This window comes from Myiozetetes cayanensis, unplaced genomic scaffold, assembly GCF_022539395.1.
Source record: "Myiozetetes cayanensis isolate MyiCay16 unplaced genomic scaffold, myiCay2020 scf20-37, whole genome shotgun sequence".
Lineage (NCBI taxonomy): Eukaryota > Metazoa > Chordata > Aves > Passeriformes > Tyrannidae > Myiozetetes > Myiozetetes cayanensis.
This window is the reverse complement of record NW_026087412.1, coordinates 1,473,998-1,497,329: the sequence shown is the minus strand read 5'-3', so window position 1 is coordinate 1,497,329 and position 23,332 is coordinate 1,473,998. Positions and strand designations below refer to the sequence as shown.

The window sequence follows — 23,332 nt, the reverse complement described above, 5'->3', positions numbered from 1 at the left end:
CTGTCCCAACTGCCACATGTGCAGGAGGGAAGTCGCTCACAGCAAAGCAGCTGAACCTGCTCCCTTCTCCTTTCACGAGAAAATACACTTGTCACAAGACCTCGAATAAACCCCTAGAAGATCCCAAAATGCCATCTGCTCACCCCAGGATTAGGTTGAAAGACGCTCCCAGTTGTTTGGCTTCAGTCACTTGTACAAAATAAATCAATTCATAAACCTGGGGGCTAAAGAACCCACACACAGCTCCATTTCCAGCTGTTATTTATTTCTCCTCTAACAGCCACTCCAGTGTAGCAGCAAAACATTCCAGTTCAGGAGGCAGCAAAGCTTTAAGTACCACTTTTCATTCTTAATTTACATAAAATTTAGCATTTTAAAGCAAATAAAAACCTGGTGCTTGTACAATGCCATGCAGGAGGTGTTGGAACAGCAGGCACAGGGACACAGGTGGTTCCAGGCTCCAGCGTGGCATCACCTACCGTGTGCCAGGGAGAGGGGGAGAAACAGACACCAAAATCATCTGAATCTTTTCAAAGTTTCATCTGCAAAATATTTGTTTGAAACAATCTCTGGTCCTGGAGCAGGTCTGTGGTACAGAGGAGACCAAGGAACCACGAAGAAAAGAAAATGAGGAGGAAGAAGAAGGATGAAAGATGCAAATGCCATGTGGGGCTGGTCCCACCCTGTCACTCACACCTCTTGTTTAAAGACCCCGAGCTGGAGGACGGGAGCACAGAAGGGGGTGACCCAATCACCACAAATCTGCATTTTTTTCCCTCCAAAATTCACCCCATTCATCCACTTGGACACGCTATTCCCTGCTGGAAAAGCAGCCCAAGGGGAGCTCCCTCCCTGCAGTTTCCAAGCTGGGGTCCCACAGCTCTAGTCATACGACCCTGGAATGGTTTAGGGTGGAAAGGATCATAAAGATGACCCAGTTCCAACACCCTGCTGTGGGCAGGGATGGCTTTTAACCCCACGGACACCAAGAAACAGAAATCTGCCACCCTGATGTGGCTTCTGAGCCCTGTTCAACCAGCACCACGTTGGCACCTTCCCCAGTTACAGCCTCACCTCCAGGGCCTTTCCAGAGGCTGGGCCAGGCAGGGCTGAGGGTGGGGGATGGACCCCAGCAGGACATGGCCCAGCACAGCTACTGCCCCCAGAGCTGCTCCCCAGGGCAGCTGCTCCTGGCTGGGCACAGGTGACAACTGCTCACCCACCCTGTTCCTCACAGAGAGGCACCAAAATCTGCTCAGGGGCCCCCCACTGCCCAGCTGGGACACCCCCCCTCACCAGGAGTGGATGCTTCCTGGGATTTGGAGCCATCAGCCAAACCCCCGCACCGTTTGTGTGGCACTAACACAGGGAACTCACAGGTCACAAGTAAGAGCAGGGAGCAGGTCCATGCAAACAGGCTCAAGACTGAAAGGCTGTAAAGCAGTGCAGTGCCTGGGAAAGTCACTGCCATCCATGCCAGGGAAGGTCAGGGAGAAGGGAGAAGCTGGAAGCCATTCCGAGAGCCAGGCTGCCCCACGTGGCTCCCAAATTACACCCTGAACTGGCTCTGGCACAGCAGGTCTGTCACTGGGAACTGGTTTTAGTGGGTCCAGAAGCGACACTCAGAACGTTGCAGCAGCAGCAGCGTGGAAGAAACTCTACAACTACTGTGTTTGGTCTCTGCTTGACACAAAGGCACCTCAGCCCCAGTCCCACTGTCTGCATCCACATCAGGCTCCTCCAAAACTCACAGGAGCTTCTTCCTAAACCCCAGGTTTGATCCTTGCCAGCCCAACCTCAGAGCCTCACACCAACACCGGTACCAACGATCTGCACGTGACACGAGACAGCTCGAGAGACAGCAAAGAGAGCGATAAATATTCTTCCCTGTAATATAAATATGCCGTAGAACATCTCAACAAGGGGGCAAAGTGCTTTTCTCTTCCTCCATTAAAACAAAATAAAAACCTAGACAGGACTGTCTCAACCACAACAGAAGGTTTGACTCCTAGAACAGGCGAAGGGTGGAAGCGCCGGCAGGACCGGCGGGCGGCGCGAGCGATGCTCAGTCCCGCGGCACTCGGAAGTTGTCCTTCTCCTTCCTGATGGCCCCCATGGCGCGGATGGGGTCGGTCTCCCCCGCGTGCTGCTGGACTGTCTTCTCCCTGCCATGAGGGAAGAGCAGGACAGGGGGAAAAAGAATCTCAGCTGGGAAGTCACAACCGCCGCGTGTCGCTGCATTGGCAGGGAAAAGCTGCACGTGGAGATGGAAGAGCCGGGGCTGTGGCACCGGCTGATCAGCTCCCCTGGTCTAAAGGGAACTGCAAACACTCTCCTGCCTCCAGCAGCACCTTCTGCTCTGTCCCTCTGCCAAACTGGGCTTGCTGAAGGAACATCCCCGAGTCAGGGATGGATGCTCAGCACAGCCCTCAAACCCAGCGAGCTTCTGCCAGCACGGCCAGTGTGTTTTAAACGAGGGTCTTGGAGGCATCAAACAGGAATATGAGAGGCAGGAGAGCAATTCCCACTTATGGCTCTTTCTTTGGAGACCTTCCCACATCCCTGCTCCCAACACAAAGACACTCCCACCCCCACCCCCCCTGCACACCTCACTCTCATGAAGGGGTTGTAGGTGAACTCCTCTGCGATGGTGGAGGGGATGGTGGGCTCTCCACTGTCGTACTGTGCCTGCAACAGGGAATGTTTGGTGAGCAAGGAATGGCCTGTGCACAGCAGGAAGTTTTCAAGGAGGGTCACATCTCCACCAGGAAGCAAACTACCTTCTCTGGGCACAGCCAGGCCCTGCTCCCTGGAACACAACAGCTCCTGCCTCTCAACTCCCACCCTCTTTCTCCCCAGCACTGTCTCATCTCTCCCCCCTCCTCAGCAAGGCTCCTCCTCCACAAAACCATCAGGTCCAGGGAAAGGATGACCCAGCTCACCTTGGCCCATGCCAGCTTCTCGTGGATATTGGCGTTGTTGGGTTCAACGTGCCGAGCAAACTTGAGGTTGTTGATGGTGTATTCGTGCCCACAGTAAACCCTCTGGGAAGGGAAGGAAAGGTGACACTGGGTAACTCTGAGGGTACAAAGGTGCAGTGCCAGGTGCCACCACCAGTGTAACGGGGCAGCAGGAACAACCAAGTCAGCCTGAGGGCACGTGACACTTCCCACTGGAGACGTGCACGGGACAAGTGCCAGGAGCTGCCAGCCAGGACTCCCTGCCCATTCAACAGATGAAAGAGCCCCGTGTCCCAGCTCAAGAGCCTTCAATCAGCAGCCCCTGCTCTTTCCCCACATTTGGGGCAGGCACTTCCTTCCCAGAGGACTCCATCAAAGACAACTCCCCGAGTCATTTCTTCCACACACAGGGAAATCTCCCTTTGAACAGCAGTACTATTGGGAAGGCAGTTTCTTTGCTGCCTCTGGTGGTTTCTGGCTGGTTACTCCCACAGCAGGAGAGTTCCTACCGTTCTGGGGTCCAAGCTGCCCAGAATCTCGATCAGTGCCTTGTACATCTCCTCGGGGTTCCCTCGAAGAACTTCCCACAGCCAGCCACGAACAGGGTGTCACCTGCCAGGGAGGGGGACGTGGCATCAGACCCACACCAGGCTGCTCACAGCACAGCCTGGGCACAGGGTCCCCCAGGGCTCAGTCCTGCCCTTGCTGCACCCACCACAGCAGCAGAAGGCACAGGCACAGCCAGGCTGCCCCACACGGGCTCGGTGCCACAAAAACCCACGTGGCAGGCACAAAACCCCACAGCCTGGCCAGGCACACCCTGCCAGCACCTCCCCACCTGTGGGCAGCCTGCTGTCCCCTCCTGTCCCTTCTGGAGCGGACGAGGAACTCTTTGCTATGAAGTTGAACAAAGATGAGTCACCTCTGCATTTCTCCCCAGTGCTCCCTAAAATCTTGCTTAAGCCATTACCTCTTCCATGCAGCAGCTGGTGCAAGCTCTGGAGAACACCCAGCAGGACAGGGATGACCTGGAGTCTGGGGAGACTGGGCACAGCCTCAGGGAAGGGGGCACCCTGCTCCCCACACCAGGATCCAGACCCTGGCTGCCAGCAGTGCAGCACCAGCCCTCCTTACTCCTCTATTTGCTCCTCTCTCAGTTTTGTTACAGACACGAGCACAGATATATGGAAAAGCAACAGGTTCTGGGATCAGCCACTTTGGCCTGGGACAGGAAACCAACAGCTCTTTGTTTCAGGGAAGAAAATGCTGGATGTGGGACTCATCCAGGGCTCGCTCCTCATGTCGTTTGCCCTGGTTTCCAAACCCAGATGGGTTTCACCAGTTCCACCTACAACTCCTACTTGGCAAGGGGGGCAAGACGTGGATGTTAAAGCAGCTGCACTGGCAGGAAGGGCTGGGTGCACAGCCAGACTCAGAGGCACCCAGGCAGAGGGAGGGGCTTCTGTCTTTGCAAGGGAACCTCCCAACTCCTCACCTGTAAAAACTGCAGGTGGCTCGGAGCTATTTGGCTTAGTCACATAATAACAGATGTGTCCAGAAGTGTGACACGGCGTACTGAGGCATTTCACATTAAGAGATCCCACCTGAGAAGAAGGCAGAAGACTGGAGCTTAAGCTTCTGTTTGCTACCCATCGGATGGTTAGAAAAGAATTGCAGCTATTACAGTGCTCTAGTGCTCCTACAGGCCCAAGCTGGCACCAATCTGGCCAGGAAGCATCAGCTCTGCTCCTGGGGAGGCCAGTGAGGGAGGTCTGTGGCAGGGACTCGGGAGGGAGCTGTTTCCTGCAAGCAGGTGCCGGGACAAAGAACTGCCAGATCCTTTCATTTCCATGCAGAGGGACTCAATGCCCGCTTGGCAGCAAGAGCCAAGAGATCCAGAGCAACACAAACCCCTAAACAAAGCTGATCAGGCGTAAAAAAAGCTCCAAACAACAACAAAGCTGAAGGGAAGAAGTGGATGACGCTCAGGAAAAGGGAAGGATTAAACACAGGCTCATCCCCACACCTTCCCCTGTGTCCCTGTGCTCCCTCCTGTGCTGCTGCCCCCCAAAGGTGCACCCCAGGCCAGCAGTGACATTCACGCCAGTTTGTGTCATCTGCCAGCTCTCCTGTAAACAAACAGCCTGGTTCCAAGCCTGGTTCCAGCCAGGCCTGCTGCTCTAGCTCTGGAGAAGCCAGGCAGGCAGCTGGCACTGCTGGCCCTCTGTCCCCTCAGCCCGTGTTCCAGCCGTCATTCCCACAGGAACAGCGGCTTTGTTCAGTGCAGAGCATGAGCCCTGCCCTGTCACACGGCTGCTCTGACCCCCAGGAGCACAGCACACCCAGCATGTCCCAGCTGCCTGGGCCATGCCAATGCTCTCAGCAGCCAAAACGAGACGGGGGTGTCACAGAGCACAGGGCTGGAGAAGGGGGAAAGCTGCACCTCAACTCCTCCAGCCAAGAGATGCTGAAATGCCAGAGAGCTGTGAGCACACACTGCCTCGGGGCAGACCACACCTGTCCAGCTGTGACACCACAGGAGCTGCCCCAGCAGGTCCTGCAGCTCCCTCCCTTTACCTTGAGTGCTGTCAGGTGGGACACCTTCTGTGTCAGAGCTCCCACTCTGTTGTCTCCCCCGTACACGTGCAGCCCCGTCTCCATCTTCACAAGCTTCTCATTTCCTCCAGCGTGGTCCCTGGAACATCAGGAAAATGGATTTGGGAGGGAATGAAGGGAAATTGATGGTAACTTATATTGCAAGGGTAATCTCCAGGTGATCACCTCTGATCAGGCACTCCCCCAGTATCTAACACTCCTCACATTACTGAATAAGCCATGTCAACATGAGAGGAGATAATTTCTCCAGTAATTAGGGCAGTGAGAGAGAGGAACAATCCCTGAACAAGTTCCTGCCTAGTTGGCAAACACCAGCCTTAGGGGCTCACAGACAGTACTCTCCAGTAACCAGGGTAGAGAGAATAAGTGGGATACGTAATCCAGAGTCCCACAGGACACCATGGAGCAGGCACACAGGCATCCAACAGCTCAGCATTCACCTGTGCTGCTGGTTGGTCCAGATCAGGGCTGGCTCTTTGGCTCTCCAGCCACAGAGGTTGCTCAGGTTCAGCACTGCCACAGCAAAACATTCCTCTTTGCACCCCTGGCAGAGTTAATCTGCACCTGGATCCTCCCACAGCTGCTGGCTGTGAGCAGGACACCTCAGGGGCATGCCCTGGCACCTCAGTGCAGTGTGCTCCCTCCCACAGCCACAGCCACCTCCACACCCAGGTACTGCACTGGCCACCCGGGAGGAATCAGCATTTTAAAGGCTGAAGGCACTGGCACACAGAGCTCACGGTCTGGGCGATGCATCTGCTCAAGCAAGCCCAAGGGAAGGAGCTCTGACCCTTCTCCTCACACCTCAGCTGCTGCTTAGAGATCCGTTTGATCCAGAAAAGCAGCAGCTCCTGGCTGCCTGTGTTTGTGCCGAGGGATCCCAGGGCAGGGGTGGTTACCAGTGGTGGTGGGTGGTCAGGACAGTGGTCAGCTTCACGCCGTGCTTCTTCACTGCATCCAGAACCTGCGGGCACAGGGCACACAAGGGCAGTTACACCTCCCCTGGAGTGAGTAACCTGGACACAGCAGAGCTGTGAGTGCCACAGCAGCAGCTCTGCAGGGAGCTCATCCCTCCCCAGGGGGTTCCAGAGCAGGGCACGAGGGCTCTGACCCAGCCAGCGACTGAGCCCTCAGTCCCATTTCCTCCTTTCTGCTCTACATCAAAGTAAGGGCCAAACCCCAGCTGAGGTCAGGGAGCCCTGCAGCCAGGGCCAGGCTGGCTGGGGAGGCAGCGTGGCTGTGAGCCCTGCCTGCACCTCTGCACAGCCAGTATTTCCTGCCCTTCCCCACGCTGAGTCAGCGCGTCAGCGATTCCCTCGTGGATGCAGCAACCTGGAAGGACGTCCCAGAGCCCCAGCGAGCGCTCTGCTCACAGGGCACTGTTACCTTCTGGGGGTTCACAGGGTCAACGATGGCAGCCTCCTTGCTTTCCTCATCGATGAGGAGGTACATGTAGTTGTCTGTGAGGGCTGGCAGGATTTCCACCTTCATGTCGGCTTGCGGGACCGTCTTGGGCTCACGCCGCTCGTGCTCCGTGTGCAGGAAGAAAGCTCGCAGCTGGGCTGGACCTGGGCACCCCAAAAACAGCCACACCTCAGCCCAGGAGGGCCAAAAAGTGGGACAGAGCACAGCAAGACCCTTAATCCACAGTCCCAGAGGAGGGAGGGTATGGACAGCCCAACCTGCCTCCTCCAGAGGAAGAGGAGCGAGGCCACCAGAGGACAAAGCCTTGGAGCCTGGCAGTGTCACCTTGTGCCCCTCAGCTGTCCCCAAGGGGGATGGGACTCTTTGCTCATGCAAGGGAAACACTGTGCTTGGATCAGAGAGGTTTCAAGGGGCAGGAAAGCAGAATGGAGAGGGAACAGCTGGACAAAGGTCAGCCTGGGACAGTGACTTTGGAAAAAAACCAACAATCACAAAAGGCCACGTTACAGCCAATGGACAAAAAGGGGGGAGGGGGGAAGGAGAAATACAGAAATACAGGCACTGCTACAACAGAAATATCGGGTTTGTTACTTGGGGAAGTGACATCCTGCACAAGCCATGGACACAAGTCAAGCTCCCCATTGAAGGAGGGCTCCCTGCCTGGCCAGGGAACAGGCACACACAGGGCTCTTGCTCACAGGCTACCCTGAGGCAACAGCAGTGGAACATGGAAATGTTTGCTTTCGGTTAAATGTTTAATCAGATCCAAGAAGCAAGCTCCAGAGGCAAATAACCTGGGCTGGCTCCACTGTCCAAGGCACAGATTAACAGCTCTTAAAGAAATGACCAAGCCCTACGAGGCTCTGCCATAAAAAATTAAGGAAGGGAAAGGAAGAAAACAAGGTCTCCCATTGCTGGGGGTCTGCAGTTCAGACCTGGAAAACAGGAGTCAGACCCTGCAGGTCAGGAATCATTGCCTGGACACCACCAAGGTGTTTGCTCACCCCCAGAGGTGGCTGTGCTGGCCTGAGCTGTGCTGGCTCAGCCCTGTTCCATTCTGCACCACCCACTCTCCCTGAGGCTCCCAACACTCCCTGCTTGGCCACCTCCTGCTATCTCCCTGCCCCACTCTCCCAGAGCGGCTCAGGCCTGCCCAGCCCTGGTAAGAGCTGCTCCAGGGAGAGGAGCCCACAGAGCTGCAGCTCCGTGGGCTGATGGGGCTGGAAAAGTGAGATCCAGCCCTGGCAGGAGCCAGAGAGCTGCTCCTGCTGCAAACCCAGCCCACAGCTGGCAGGGCCCTCTGGTGCAACTGCCCAGAGCCTCTCCCCCTTCTACCTCCACCATCCCACCTGCTTATGAGGGAAGGGAAATCAGGGGGGGAGATGGCAGTAAAATTAAACACTGTGCTCAAGAAAACCCCAAGGCAGGATGGAACAGGCATGCACTGGGTACTGATGGTGAAGTATTCAGGAAAGCATCCATACCTGCCAAGTGTTCCTCTGGAGCAGAAGACTCCTTTCAGAAAAAAGAACAACACAAAAAAGCCCTTACTATTCCTTGGTAGGAAAAAAAAAATTCCCACTCCCTAACACAGAGCACTTCTGGCTGCTGTCAGTCACCAAAGCTGGGTGTTTGTTTGCATGCCAGACACTAACTGGGGAAAAAAACACAACCAAACAAAAGAAAACACAACCTTAACTTCAACTCAAAGGAATTATTCAAATACTTAAAATGCTTCTTTCCTGTGAACCACCTCTAACCTTGGCCAGTATCCCAAAGCCTCTTTGCATGTTTAATTCACAATTCTCACAAAACAAACAAACAAGCTACGCCACATAAGGAAATGTTTTCTAACATGTAATTTCAACAAAGGAACGAGAAAACATCCACCAAGAAGGAAACTCACTCCTTGTGAATTCCCATCTGCAGCTCAGCTGCACCTTTCCAGCCTGCCCAGTCAGAGCAGAGCAGGAGGGCCCTGCTCTGAGAAGGACGTGTTCTGAGAGCTGGTTCAGCTCAGGGTGTTCCCCAGGTGATGCCCAGCCTCTGGCCCAGCACTGACTCCCTGTCACACACACAGCTCTGCTCCAAAATTAACGCCCAGTGACTTCATTTTCGCTCACTTTTGTACCACGTCCCCTCAGACTGCAGGCCTGCAGCAGAGCAGCAGGGAGGGCAGAGGCAGCAGCCCCTGAATCACACACTTGGCCTTCCTGGAACGGCTCCTCAGCACAGCTGGAGTGGCCAAGAGGAAAGGGTTTGCAGCTGAAGTGTTAATGTCATCACAAAACGCAGACGTGCTGCATGCAGACTGACAGAGCAGGTTCCCTTGGAACAGGGCTGCTTCGTGCATTTCCTCCAGAGCACTTTGGGTTACTCGTTTCATTACATAAAAGAGTGGAAAATTCCTGTGTCAGACGAGGCTGTCACTCAGACACGACTGCACGCCCAAACCCAGCTGCAGAGCCCTGCACTGCCTCACAAGAGACGCCACACTCACACTCTGCATGCCGGTATTTTTTGCACACCTGGTGGGTTCAGGCTCCTCACAACACCAGGTGAGCTGGTCCCTAAAACCAGGGCAGCTCCCGGTCCCACTCGACCTGCCCACCCTGCGGCCCAGGGAGCTCGGGAGCTGCCAGGCACTCGTGTGACAGCTCCCAGGACAGCAGCAGGGGTTCCATGTCTGCAGTGAATCCCGATGGATTCTCGCTCATTTCTCCAGTTCTTAAACCCGGAGTGATGCAAAAGGCCCCTGGCAAATCTTCCCCGAGAGGCTCCGAAGCCTAAGCCCAGGCTCTACGTCAGGGCAGGGAAACAGTCTCAGTATTTAGGCCCGAAATGGAAACGCAGAGCTGGGGCAGTTTTGGGGGCTGTTTACATCGCCAACACAACCTGTCACCCACCGAGCCCAGCTCGAAGGCCAGCCCTGGCCCCCCGCCCCGCTCCCCGAGCACTGACCGGCACTGCGCAGCCCGGGACCTCCGCGGGGCCTCCGCCACGGGAACCGCGCACGGAACAGCCGCGGCAGCTGCCCTGCCCGGGGCTGTGAGTCAGCGCAAACCCGGCACCTCCGAGCACCGCCCGCAGCTGCCCCGGGGCAGCGCACACCGCCCGCGGCCCCGCCGGGGCTGCCCCCGCCGCACGTACCGGCTCGCAGGGCGGCCCCCAGGCCGGCCGCGACTGCCAGGGCGGCGCCGAGCCCCCGCCAGCCCCCGCCGAGCATCGTGCGCCGCGCCCCGCCCGGCCCGGTTACCTTCGCTGCCCGCCCGGCGCCGGGAGGCGGCGGCAGAACCGGCCCGGCCCGGCCCGGCCCGCAGAGCGGCGGGGGCGGCGCTGCGCCCGCCCGGCCCCCCCGGCCCGCCCGCCGCTCGCTCGCTGACCCGGCCGAGGAGGCGGAGGAGCGGCGGCGGAGCGGCAAGGACAGCCCAAGGGCGGCCGCGCTGCCCCGGGGAGAGGACGCGCCGCGGCCATGGCCTCCTCCAAACCCCTGGCCCGTTTCTGGGAGTGGGGCAGGAACATCGTGTGCGTGGGGCGCAACTACGCGGAGCACGCCAAGGAGATGGGCAACGCCCTGCCCGCGGAGCCCCTCTTCTTCCTCAAGCCCTCCTCGGCCTACGTGCGCGAAGGGTCGCCCATCCTGCGGCCCTACTACTGCCGCGACCTGCACCACGAGGTGGAGCTGGGGGTGGTCATCGGCAGGAGGGCCCAGGCCGTGCCCCAGGAGGCTGCCATGGAGCACGTGGCGGGATATGCCCTGTGCCTGGACATGACGGCCAGGGACACGCAGGCGGAGTGCAAAAAGAAGGGGCTGCCCTGGACCTTGGCCAAGGGCTTCGGCTCGTCCTGCCCGGTCAGTGACTTCGTGCCCAAGGAGAAGATCCCAGACCCTCACAAGCTGCAGATCTGGCTCAAGGTGAACGGAAAGCTGAGGCAGGAGGGGGACACCTCCTCCATGATCTTCTCCATCCCTTATCTCATCAGCTACATCAGTCAGATATTCACCCTGGAAGAAGGGGACTTGATTCTGACGGGGTCCCCCAAAGGAACTGGGTCCGTGGAGGCCAACGATGAGATAGAGGCTGGGATCAGGGATGTGCTCTCCATGCGGTTTAAGGTGGCCCAGCAAACACGGCGATCCTAAACCAGGAGCCTACCTGGGACGAGGCTCTTTGGGGAACATTTGGTGAACAAACATTTCCGTGGCCCAAGTGCTGTGTGTGCTTCTCGCCTGTGCTGATTTGAGCTTTGCCAGTGTATTGCCTAAAAAGAAAAATTTTTGATCAAAGTGGTGATGGAGGAGGTATCTGTGTAACAGTAAATCAAGAACTGCAGCTTCACAGAAAGTTTCTTGGGATGTTCTACAAAAGAAAAATGTTTGATTTTTTGATTAGTTTTACAATTCCTCCTGCATTTTCCAAATGCACAAATTAAATGAGGATGGCTTTTCCTCCCACTCCAAGGGATGAATGCAGCAGGAAGTGTGCCAGATGCCTGGAAAATTGGTTTTGTCCTAAGCTGATCTTTAAATATGTTCTAAAATTGAAATAATACAAAAGATCGAGAATAAAGAGGCTCCTGGGTAAAGATCACCAGTAAACTTGTCTTTGCTTTTACTGATTTCAATCCAATTTTAATAAAAATGTAACTGCAGCAATTGCTGTTACTTTGACAATGCAGTGCAGCAGTTGGAGCTTTTGAGTATTTCCAGCTGCTCAAAGCCACGCTGTGGAACTTTCCCCAGCCCCAAACTCCAGCTGATCCAACACTCCCCACCACTTTGCATGACAGCGAGTTCCCTTTCAATTCCATGGAGCGACAGAGGGAGCTGTAAAATATAATTAAAAAAATCCTCCCCACACAAACATCAAAACTTAGCATTTTCAAGGGTTGCACAGAACTGACTGGTTTCTGACAGAAACAGATGGAATAGGTTTTTTACATACGTGCAAGCACCAAGTTAAATGCTTCCATTTACTGGAGTCACATCTTAATAATTGCTAGGAAAGGATTTGTTCTGAAAAGTGGGGAGTTTTACGGAGAAAATTCCTGTCTCCCAAAGTCAGGCACCTCTGTGAGAGCTGCCTGGTCCAGGGAGCTGCACATCACACTGTGAAAAGAAAGCAGAACGTTGCAGAATTAAAACAGACATCAGGGTGAACAATTCTGGAAGAGGAAGGATGGAATTAACTTTCTGTCTTGTTTCCATTTCCTCGTGCCTGTCAAACATTCCTGTTACGGTGACAGCAGCAATGCATCATGTGCAGTTGGGTCTCCAGCCCTGCATTGACAGCAGAGCCAAGCTGGGATTAAATTATTGGAAACATTCACTTCAGAATCTGAACTGCTATGGCTGGAAAATGTTGAACCATTTATTGCTACAACAGGGGTGCAGTGACCCAGCACTGGCAGCATTTTTTGGGGTGTTTAGTCCCTTGTTCCCACCTGTGGGAGAAGGGGATGCAGTCCTGGGGGATTCTCGTCAGAATTCACCGTTTCTGTGGCTGTTTGCTCTGTTGCTTTAAGGGTAGGTAGGGCACGAGGGTGACCCGTGTTCCTCAGGGTGTCCCAGCATAACAAATCCCTTGCAAGAGGAGGGCTGTCTGAAACAGGCTGAGTCCCAACGTGCTCAGAAGGTGAGGAAACACATCAGTGGCAGGGGAATCTAAGGACAGAAATAGATTAAAAATAGGGGAAAAATTCACAGAGAAAGGCAAAATATACACACCTGGGTTCTTTATGGCCAGTGAAGCACAGCTACTTTGGTGAAGAAGAGTCCTCTCCTCTGTGCTGCTCACAGTCTCAGCTGATGGTTTGCTTGTCAGAGGGCACTGCTAATTGATGACTGATTTATAAGCCTTAATCTGTCCCAAAGAGAGTCACCTCTTCTGTTGCCACAAGTTCCATGTTTGGACTCACCAAGGTGCACCACAAAGCCAGGCAGTGTTTCAAAGTGGGTCTTTATTTATTTAAACTAACGCGAAAGTAGCAAGGCAATTAAAACACAGAAATCAACAGATCTGTCTTGACCTCTTTGTTATTTCTGATGTTTCCAGAGGTCTCAACTGAGTGAAGAAACCTTCCACCCCCCTTGGAAGGGGTTGGCTTTGGTAGAACTAACTTTTAAGCTGAGGCCCAAGTTACTTTCTGCAGTAGAGTCACCTGAAGAAGATCAACCCAGAAGCCCATTTACAGGTATTAGTAATGCTTATTCCTTCTCTACCATCAGAACAGACTTGGCAAAACCCGGCAACAAAAGAATTCCACCTCTAATAGCGCAGGGAAGGAAATGTTTTCCTAGCCATTGTTAATAGCACAACCTCTTATTTCCAGTCTCTTCCCAGCAAGCTCTGAGTCGCCTCCACGGGATCTGCCAGTTTGCAGGAAAGAAGATTCACTTTCATCCCAGTTCTCCAGTTGGGTGACAAAGTAACCTGGAAAAATAATTAGGGGTCTTTGTTTTCACTGCTGTTCAGCACCTTGGCCTAGATTATTTTCAGATTCACAGCATGATTGACAGATGGATCCATATTTTACACTATATACCTGTCACTGCTGAAGAAAACATTTGCTTTGTCCTGGAAATAGGGACAGAGGAGGGGGAGATGGGAGAGTAGGAACACTTTTGCTAAGAAGGGCAAGTTTAAAAGTGAAAAAGAGCCCCTGTTTTAAATTAAGATTAAATACTAACTTTGAAATAAATCTTGCTTCGTTCCAAAAGAAGTTGCCATTTCAGTGCAGTCTTCTGGTCGTCTTCCAGCATGAGGAATTCATGGACCTGTTAACAGGACGCCACAGAAACTTCAGCATGTGATTACAACATCTCCACAACAAACTGATGTTGAAAAGAGCATCTTACACCATTTTTATACACTTCTAAGCTGTATTTTTCTATTTTAACATGGTGTGATAATGTACCCAGGCAGTCAAATTAACCAGAATAAATTGAGAATCAAAGTTAGGGATTTCCAACCACATTCTCAGAAAAGTGTGAATTAAAATAAAGCAATATTTTGAATTGGGTGTTCACTCTTACATTTAACACAATTCTTATTAGCAGCTGCTGACTTCTAACTTTGGACTTGTTGGAAAGCTCTGTGTATGTCTGTACATAGGTGCAGTTTTTTAAACTGTTGTACACACACAGAGAGAACATTGACATACATTTGTAATTGTTATCAGGCTTCACAGCACAGCTCAAATAACAACCTAATTCCTCCCTACTTACCGTGCAGCCTAAGGTCTCCTCAGCCACACAGTCAGACAGGTAGCAGGAGTGGAGAGTTCCTGTGTGATCTGTCACATCCACAAGGATGTCAAAGCTTGCAAAGGTTGACTTTGACTCTGGAGAGACATCACTGCAGAAAGTGCAAGTGTTTGACATTTCGTTCACGACGAGCCGGCAGATCGAGCTGGAACATGAGAAGGTAATTAATGCACATATGCAATTCCTCCTCGCTTGAAACGTTTTTCTAGGCTGAAATTTCCCAAGAGACTTTGTCCTTAAAAAAAAAAAAAAATTGGTCGTCTTCTAAACTTTCAAGTCTGTCTGGGACAAAATGGCCTCTTTTTTCTTGGCTCTAGGACCAGAAAGAGCAAGTTCTTCATGGAGCCAACTCCTCCTCCTTGCTACTTGAGGGAGTCTACCCAGCAGAAATCCACATGGCATCCTCCAGAGGAGCTTTATTTCTTTTCCAGAAATGGACTAAAATAGTGTTCCATCTCGTTTGGGTCAGGGAAGGAGGACAAGCAGTTTTTAATACAATTTGAAGCAGTTGCTCACCATCTGTTGCGCATAACTTTGGACACATTATCATCAATGTCCAGGGTGGAAATGTAGCCATAAATAATGCCATAGACAGGGTCAGCTTTCCCATCACCCTGGAGAGCTTTTTCCTTCAGCTGTTCCACTGTATAAACATCAACTATAGTCTCCACTAAAATAAAAGACACGTTAAGTGCGTCTGAGAACGAAAGAATTCAGAAGAGCAACAGCAACAAAGGATCTGAAGGTAATAAAAAGGAGAGGATTTGATCTAAAGCATCAGAAAATCCCCCCACACCTTCTTGTTGAGAAAGTCAAGCAAAAGGGAACTAAAGTCAGGAAAATATCTACTATTTAATCTTTGTATCCCTCAAAATGAGCTTTTGACAAAAAAACTTTCCCTCTCATTTTTTCGTATTTATTCAGGACAGAAAGAACACACCAGACAGGCTGCAGCTGGCACAATCAACTGAAGATAACTCATTAATAAAATAAGGGACAGCCCCAGTCACAACACTGCAGATTTAAACACTGAGCCAGGCTGTACCTGAGCTTTGTTTCTCTGAACACACAGAGCAAGAATTCTTTCAGCTGCACTGTGAAAGCACAGGATACAGTTAAATAAAATCAGTGTCTGCATCCATACTTACAGTTCATGGATTCATTTGCCTGCTCCTTCATTCCATCATGCAAAGCTCCTGACTGGGCACTGTCCTTGATGAAGCTGAAGAGAACATTTGCTTCTGCTGTCTCTGAAGATGTATTTTTTGAAGTTTATTAGGATACGGTGCATGGAAAAATAACAGCAGCATTATATTTTACAACTTTGTGTTCTGGTAGCACCAACACAAAGTTGATCCTCTTGGAATCAGCCAAGAGTCACTTTTATCCTTTTTAGTTTAACTGTTGGTTCTGCTTTGAATATGTGAAGACTGTTTAGATAAATAAAATAAATCAGGGTGGAAGCCAAAGGCACTGGTCATTACATATCAGACAAAAAGCAGGGAGCTTTGTGAGACAAACAAGCAGAAGAAATTAGACTTCCAATAGATTAATTAATGCATTATAGCCTATAATTATTATTAATACCAAAGCAGTACCTGGGTTAGTTGTAATGATGGTTTTGGATATCACAGTTGCAGTCATACAGTTCCTGAATTTGTCAAAATTTATTCTCACATCTGATGCAAATATAACTGTGCACAAAAAAACCCAACCCTGTTAGTGTAGAATAAGTATGACATTAAGAACTACAGTAAAAACAAAAACCAGACTGTTATACCTGTTTCTTGAGGGATCCAACTCTGTGCCAGCTGGATGGACTCGTTATCCCAACTAAATTAAACAAAAGTGAACATATCAAAACATTTTTGAAGGAGCACTCAAACTGTTTAGTACTTAACTACTAAATAATATAGTGAAAATAAAATTAGTCAAAGGGGAGGTGACTGCTTTGTTACACACACATGCCAGTGAGATTCCATGTGTATCCACAGGATGCTTTCTGGGCAAGTAACTTCTCTGTACAGTCTAAGCCAGGCCTTATTTTATCCCATGCCAGGCAGGATAAAATAAATGATGAAATGCAGAATATACCTGATAAAATGCTGTGTGTGTTTCAGAACTGTGATAAAAGTAATTTCTAACTAAAGCAAATCCCAGCTGACGTGTTTGTCAGCTGAGCCTGTGCTGGGGGCCAGGCTGATTGCTCAGATCCCCTGGCCAGATGTTCAGCCACTTTCCAACACTGGAATCTTTGTAGCTGTGCATGAAGAGACTGGAGTGAGGTCAGTGGTATCCCTCAAAATGGCAATTTCATGCTTAGGTCCCTTGATAAAATCTCATTCAGTTCCTCCTAAATGTGGCTGGCAAGGACACTGCCAAAGCACTGATTTGATCTGGTGGGGTTTTTTGCTTAATCCCTGGAAAAAGATTGTTTATTTCCATCTGACATTGCTCAGCCACCTCTTCACTGATAGGCTCTGAAATCCCTTCTCTACAACTCTGTTGCTCAAGTGCCAGCTCTGAAACAAGGCTGTTGGAGGTGCTGCTCCAAATTAACACTGGTGGCAGCCCAGGGGCTGGAAGACTTCACACTGTGGATGTTTATTTTGTGTTTGTGAGTATAAACTGTGTGAAACATCCCACTGATGGTAATACAGCTCACAGCTCACACAGTGCAGTGCTGTCTTGCTCCTTCTCTCGAGGGAACAAAGGTCATTTCAGTCATTTTTCAACCAACAAACAGCAAACCCAGGGCCAGTGATTCCCCACACCCCCACATGTCCTTGCACGTAGATAAGGCACAAGTTTATTGGACAGACTATGGGCAAAATGCAAATGTTCCTCTTGAATAAGTCACTGTTTACATGCATCAATGGTATGGATACAGTGGTGTTTGTAAACTGGGTAGAGTTTGAAAATATGGCCAAAGTTGTATGAAAATGTTCCTGCATGATTTCAAACGTTTTAAAACTGTTCCAACCTCTTTCCAATCCACTTGTTAATTCTGCTTGCCTTTAAACACAAAGCACGTCCCTCTTTCCCCTCCCCAGTTTGTGGAAGGAACACACAGCCTTTGCAGCTGGTTTTAAATGCCATTTCCTGAATTAGTTCAAATGTCCACATTAAAAAAAGGAACTATTTGGAGCTAAGCTTCATTTTGCCGTTCGAGAGCCAGCAGGCTGTCAGCAAGCCATAAAACTGCACAATATATGTGAGGCCACTCTAGTGCATCTCTTTTTAAGTCTCTTTTCAGTCTACATTGCTGCCTCATCACAGTTGCCTCCCAAATAACAATGCATTTAAATTAAAAACAGTGTTATAACAGGTGTGTGTTAACAGTTAATTCATGTACCTACTCTTGCATTAATTTGTGTCATTCAGTGAATAAAAAGACATTTTACCATACTATTGGAAAAGACCTCTCTGTTTCATCAAACAGCTTCACTTCACACCTCTGGCCTTTCCTTTTGTCTGAAGTCATAAAGTACTTTGGCTCCCCAACCTTTAAAAAGAAAAAAGAAGCAGTCACTTCTCCCCTACTAAGTGTTTAGGAGAACAAAAGTAACAACCTAGAAAATAGAAGAGTTTGAAAAATAGGGGAAAAAAACTCTGTAGGCTACTAAAAATGAGACCACTCCTGCTGTTAACAAAAATCTCAAAGGGTGTGTGTGGTTGTTGTCACTGCCTGAAGTGGCTCCAACCTGAACAAGCCACCCCACTGAGTCCTGTGTACTCTGAGGCCCAAAATCTGTGTTATCAGTGAAGTTCCTCTGCTGGGGCTCCCTGACTTACTGACATCACAGCTGCGAGCACGTTGAGGATTCTTCCATTGAGGCTCTGTCCGTTGGCAACGATATCCCCCAGGGAATAATAATCCTGAGGGTCCTTGACAGGCAGGTGCAGCAGAGAGAGGAGCCTGGCGTCTGCTTCGTAACACGAAGAGGTTTTGACCACTGAATGATTTTCACTGAGCAGTAACTTGTAGCAACTACAGAACAAATCACAGCATCAGCATTGCACTCACCCCTGTATCAACAGGGTAAAATGCTAATTCTTGTGAGAAAACAACTTCATTCCTTTATTGTTTCCCCTCAAGAAAGAGAAAGTTTGAGTAGACTTTACTCAAAGAATGAAATTTACTCTGCTTAGTTACAAAGAACATAATTACTTTATCACCATATACTGAGAAATATATTCCCCTCTGAGATTATTTCACCAGACATGAACACAGGGGGAAGGCACAGCTACACAAGAAGACTAACTCCAAATATTTCTACCAATTTCTGCAACTGGCTGACAACTAAAGCAAGTGTCAACTTTGATCTTTCTGGAAAAAACAACCACTCTAAATTTTACCTAGGAGTTACAGGGTTGAATTTTTCTTCCCTTTCTGCTTCCTTTGACTGGATTAAAGGATTTTCGATTGTAACTAAAACAAAACATTGATAAGCAATGTTAGTGATGCTAGAAAATCGCTTCTAGATACATAGAAAGAGAGATTACTCTAAAAATTATTGTTTTCAATGCTGCTTTGGAAAGGAGAAGGTGTGTGTAAGAACTACTGCCAAATGTTTTCATGCTGAAAGCCACAACTGTCCAGACAGCTCATGTTATGGCCCAAGTGCCCCACGAGTCCTGAAGACAAGTAGTGGAAACACAACAGCCCTGAGTTTTCGTGTGTGTGCTCTGCATGGTCACAAGTTTTACCCAAACAGCTGTAGGCAGCAAAGGCTTTCCATTAATTTAACAAGATAAAAGCACATACTGTAAACAAAGACGAGATTTTTGTGGTGGTTTTATGAACAATCATAGTCATATCTGTAACTAAGGGAGGACAAACACCAAACTACTTTACAGAGGTTATTTTTAATCATTTTTAAGAAGTCACTGGCTGCACTCAGTGGGTTTGTGCCTGGTCTTTTTGTTGACATATTTACTGGTTTTGAGTTTAAATCTTTGGAATCTTATTCCTTTCCTCTTTACACTTAACATAACTGAACAATTTGTTTCCAATTAGGCTGTTTTCTGAGTCCTCAGAGAAAAACACAGCAAAGCCACCAACACAAAACACCGGTTTACACGCACACAGAGACGTGGCAAGAACGAGCTCTGCCTTACCACAGTCCCCAACCCTGAAGCTTTCTGAGAGGGCTCTGATGTACTCCTCCCTGCCCCAGGCCTGCACGTTGATGAAGTAAGTCGGTGAATCGCGGATGGTGAAATTGAAGGTGTATCGTTCGGACCCAATGTCTGCAAAACCAAACAGCACTGTCACAGTTCTTAGCACAGCGTCACTTCTAACTGGAATATGTGTACAAGAACTACTCTTTCCATGCTCTCCTAGGTTTTGCCATGAGTTTCCTCACACTACAGGCCAGCAGGCTGTGCAGGAACACACTGGTGTTTGGGAAGGGGCTACACTTCCATGAAGGAGCTTTTCCAATTTCTAATTGATAAGGTTTAGCCAAACTAATGCTGCTCTTTCATCGTGGTTCTCAAACACACACAATTTTTGCATTTTTATTCTATACATTTTACACTGAGGAATCTGTTTATAATTTTAATATTGATTTTAACCATCTCTGTCAAATTATACCATTTAAGCAAGCGAAGTAAAAAGAGTTAAAAGGGACTGTACTTTTTCGGTCTGGAAAGCTTCTGACATCTGTTTTCCCAATAACCACACCGATTACATTCTGAAAAATAAAGAGATTATAGAACACAAGGATTAAACACAGATGTATATGATGAATTAGATTTCATGGAATTATACTCTACTGATTATAATAAACATATTTCTGACTGGTAATCATTTTAATCTATTTATTCCAGAGTACCACATGAAAACTAAAACATAAACACACGAGTTTACTCTAAGAAAAAATAGCCACTAATAAAAATATTAAAAGCAATACATCTGTTTCTGTTTGCAAAGACAATGGGAGGACAAAGGTTCACCTCAAGCAGTCACAGTTTTGGCTGTTCTACAGCAATCTCTCCTCAGGTAGGCAGCAGTGTTGTTGTTTCATGCTCTCTGCACAGGTCTCAGATCTCCTTAAATGCACCATGAAAAGTCTGGACAGGATTTATTTTGCAGTTCAGCATGCAAGGTTTCCCTGGCTGTCAGCACCACGAGACACACGTGTGCCCCCACGGGGAGGGCAGTCACCCTGGCCTCCTGTAAGCAACCTGAATTTCCACAGGTGCCTCTTTCCAGCTGTCTTTCAACTGGCAGCTGAGGCAAGGAACGTTCTTGGTGACTGAAACCAAAATCAATCTTATTCTGCTTTGCTAAACCTGTGTTTGTTATGTAAAAGCACCCTGGTCTGAATTATCAAACAAAACCACTGGGAGCAAACACAGCTGTGAAGATATATCGAGATATATAATAATAATATATAGCTGTGTGGTGGATTTTAGGGGTCTTTAAAGCAGACAGTCCTCAGTGAGAGAGAAGTGTTGCAGTGCTAGTTTGGGATTTAAGAGGTCAGCAATGAAAATTGGAATGGAATAAGGATGGAAGGACCCTCAAGACCATTTTGTTCCACCCCTCTGCCATGGGCAGGGACACCTTCCACTATTCCCAGGTTGCTCCAAGCCCTGTCCAGGCTGGTCTTGGACACTTCCAGGGCTGGGGCAGCCACAGCTTCTCTGCTCGAGCCCTTCTCTCAGCACTGCCTGTGTCATTCCAGCAGATTCCCAGAGTCAGCCAGCAAGGGCAGGAAAACGATCTAATAATCCCCCCAGATTAATTTTGTACCTGTTCACGAAGCAATGTGACCTGCCTGACTTCAATGCAACAATACTGACTCCTGCTCAGCTCTGCAGTTCCCTGTTCCCTTGGAATCACTAGAGGGAGCAAGGGAACTGCTTATCCTGCAGTGACAGGCACCCAGTAAGAGGACACCGTACAGCAGGGTTAGTGCATCTTCTGGTGGAAGACTTTCTGTCCACAGCCTGGAGTGATTTAGGTTACGATTTTATTTTTCTGTTTTTGATTTTGTTTCTCTAAAAAATGTTTATCAGTTAAATCAGAGCGCGTTGCCTGCATCTCACCACCAGTCAAAGGAACTGACATTTCGGATGGCTCCCCACAGGAATTAAGCTGATGGAAATCTGCAGCTTCCAAAGGAAATCTGCTTGTCCCTGCTGGAAATTCATTCCCCTCTCTGTCTCTAACACCAGGCCTGCACTGTGAGCTGGCAGAGGGAAGTGATCTGGCTGGAAACTATTTTGGAGGGAGGGGGAAGGAAAACTTCCAGAGATCATTTCCTTGATCAGCTTATTGTGCAGCTACTCAAGCACTAATTTCACTGAGGAGGAGGAGTAGAACACAGACCTTTGGAAGAGAGTCGTGCTGCCTCTTTTGGCAGAGCATTGCTTAAGGCTGCTCAACCCAATCCTGAGCTACACCACAGACACACTGCAAGTGTTTATACTTCAATCTATTTTACTTTTAAAGATAAACAGCAAACTAATAAACATTTTGATGCTTTAAATTATATCTGTTCAGCTGTTTTAACATCCTAAGCACACACTGATTGTTCTATCATGAATTGCTGTTACAGAAAAATATTTTCATTACTACGTGTTACTAACTGGAATACTCAAGATGAGTTTTGTTTGTAAATCAAAGCTTTTAACTGAGTTAGTGGATCGTTATTCGAGAGTAACTGTCAATGACAATAAATTAGCATTTCTGGAGAACAGGAGTTTATGAAAAGACAGAAAAATATAAAATATGACTGGGATATAAAACAGCTTCTCTTAGATCATCCCTTTTCTGTGATTTCTCTTTTGGTTGTTTAAAATAAAATAATAATAATAATAGAAGTTTAAATGTTGCCGCTCTCAAATAAAAAGTTGTGAAAACAGGAAAACTTGTTTTCACTCTCTTCAGGAGCAACCTGGTCTAGTGGAAGGTGTTCCTGCCTATGGCAGGGGGGAGGAACGAGGTGAGCTTTAAGGTCCCTTCCAACCCAAACCAGTCTGTGATTTTATGTCCCTTCCAAACCAAACCTGCTTTTCATTGCAAAGAAACAGAAACAATCCTATCTGGCATGCAACTGGGAGACCTTTATCGAGGTAAAACACCTCTCACTGAAGGTTTGAATAACTCAGTGTTAATAACGGACAGTGCTATGAGCTCAGAGGGACTGAGCACACGGAGTGGGCTCTACGTTCATAGGTGTGGTGAAAGACCTCTGATGGTCCCAGATACGTTGTGGCTGCATAAAGCTGACTCTGTCATGCCTTTACTAACTCAGCAGGCATTTAAAATGCTACAAAGAAGCCTCTGATGCGCAGACATTGAGCTGTCCGGTCAATACCTGTAGTTGTGGTACCCGCAGACTGTGGACAACAACAGCATCAATTTTCATTTTGCTGGTTTGCACACAAAGGAGGGAAGGTCCTCTCTGTCTGACGATTGCACTAATGCTCTTAGTACCTAAATCCATGGCAATTACATAATTTTGCAGTAATATAATACAGTCAGATAGTGTTTCACCTCGGAACAAAGGGACCATGTCTGTGAGACTTACAGGACGAGCGAGGTTTGGATGCAGATCTGAAAGTGCAACAAAGTCCCGTGCTGCACTAGAATAAGCCATTCTTCATCTGAAACTGGAGAAAACTAATTTAGGTTTTTTAAAAATCTAAACAAATCACTTCAGACTATTCACAGTGAGAATAACAAGTTATTTTTTAACACAAATGTTTTGACCTAATAGCATCTGTTTTCAATAAAAGCCATTTCAAGCCATCTGAAGTAGACAATTCTTTACTGTTTGGATTTGGCGATGGAAGTTATGAATTTTACTGTGACTACTCTACCTATGCTTCTCAAATAAAAGCCTGTGATTTTTATTTATTATTCATCATTAAATGACTCCATTAGCACCAGCCTCTGAAAAATATTTACCCTCCTTCTCTCTGGGAAGTCCAACTGAATTTAATGAGGCAGCTCATATAAAAAAGGTAATTTATATGTGAGGAAAGAAAAGCATTGGGTTGCAAAGCACCTTAATTGAGGTTTTGGACTTAATATTAAACTACTTTA

General features: G+C 48.9%; 3 protein-coding genes across 3 annotated transcripts; 1 reads left to right on the top strand and 2 right to left on the bottom strand.

Moving 5' to 3' along the window:
- Positions 1-244: 244 nt before the first annotated feature.
- HAGH (hydroxyacylglutathione hydrolase) lies at positions 245-10,376 on the bottom strand. Its single transcript, XM_050317062.1, is given in 11 exon segments — positions 245-2,165; positions 2,609-2,688; positions 2,943-3,044; positions 3,470-3,525; positions 3,528-3,572; positions 4,456-4,564; positions 5,538-5,655; positions 6,476-6,540; positions 6,963-7,144; positions 8,486-8,516; positions 10,258-10,376. Coding segments are annotated over 9 exon segments (780 nt in total). The 5' UTR covers positions 7,068-7,144; positions 8,486-8,516; positions 10,258-10,376; the 3' UTR covers positions 245-2,065.
- Positions 10,376-11,601, top strand: FAHD1 (fumarylacetoacetate hydrolase domain containing 1). The gene has a single exon (XM_050317067.1). It carries the CDS (start codon positions 10,474-10,476, stop codon positions 11,143-11,145), a length of 672 nt encoding a protein of 223 aa, XP_050173024.1. The 5' UTR covers positions 10,376-10,473; the 3' UTR covers positions 11,146-11,601.
- Positions 11,602-13,273: 1,672 nt separating this feature from the next.
- MEIOB (meiosis specific with OB-fold) lies at positions 13,274-22,883 on the bottom strand. Its single transcript, XM_050317061.1, has 13 exons — positions 22,815-22,883; positions 19,910-19,967; positions 19,390-19,521; positions 18,628-18,700; positions 18,064-18,259; positions 17,673-17,773; positions 16,049-16,101; positions 15,867-15,962; positions 15,417-15,518; positions 14,785-14,938; positions 14,230-14,413; positions 13,693-13,779; positions 13,274-13,435 (listed from the first exon to the last, which is right to left on the bottom strand). Exons 1-13 carry the CDS (start codon positions 22,881-22,883, stop codon positions 13,325-13,327), a joined length of 1,416 nt encoding a protein of 471 aa, XP_050173018.1. The 3' UTR covers positions 13,274-13,324.
- Positions 22,884-23,332: the final 449 nt, after the last annotated feature.

What these genes read in the sequence shown, in the direction of transcription:
- MEIOB (XM_050317061.1), bottom strand. Translation starts at nt 22,883, where the DNA reads ATGGCTTATTCTAGTGCAGCACGGGACTTTGTTGCACTTTCAGATCTG. An exon ending in CTTCAGGGTTGGGGACTGTG is followed by an intron (nt 18,701 to 19,389) that starts GTAAGGCAGAGC and finishes GTTTTGTTTTAG; the next exon opens with TTACAATCGAAAATCCTTTA. An exon ending in AAAGTTATGCGCAACAGATG is followed by an intron (nt 14,414 to 14,784) that starts GTGAGCAACTGC and finishes CTCATGTTCCAG; the next exon opens with CTCGATCTGCCGGCTCGTCG.
- FAHD1 (XM_050317067.1), top strand. Translation starts at nt 10,474, where the DNA reads ATGGCCTCCTCCAAACCCCTGGCCCGTTTCTGGGAGTGGGGCAGGAAC.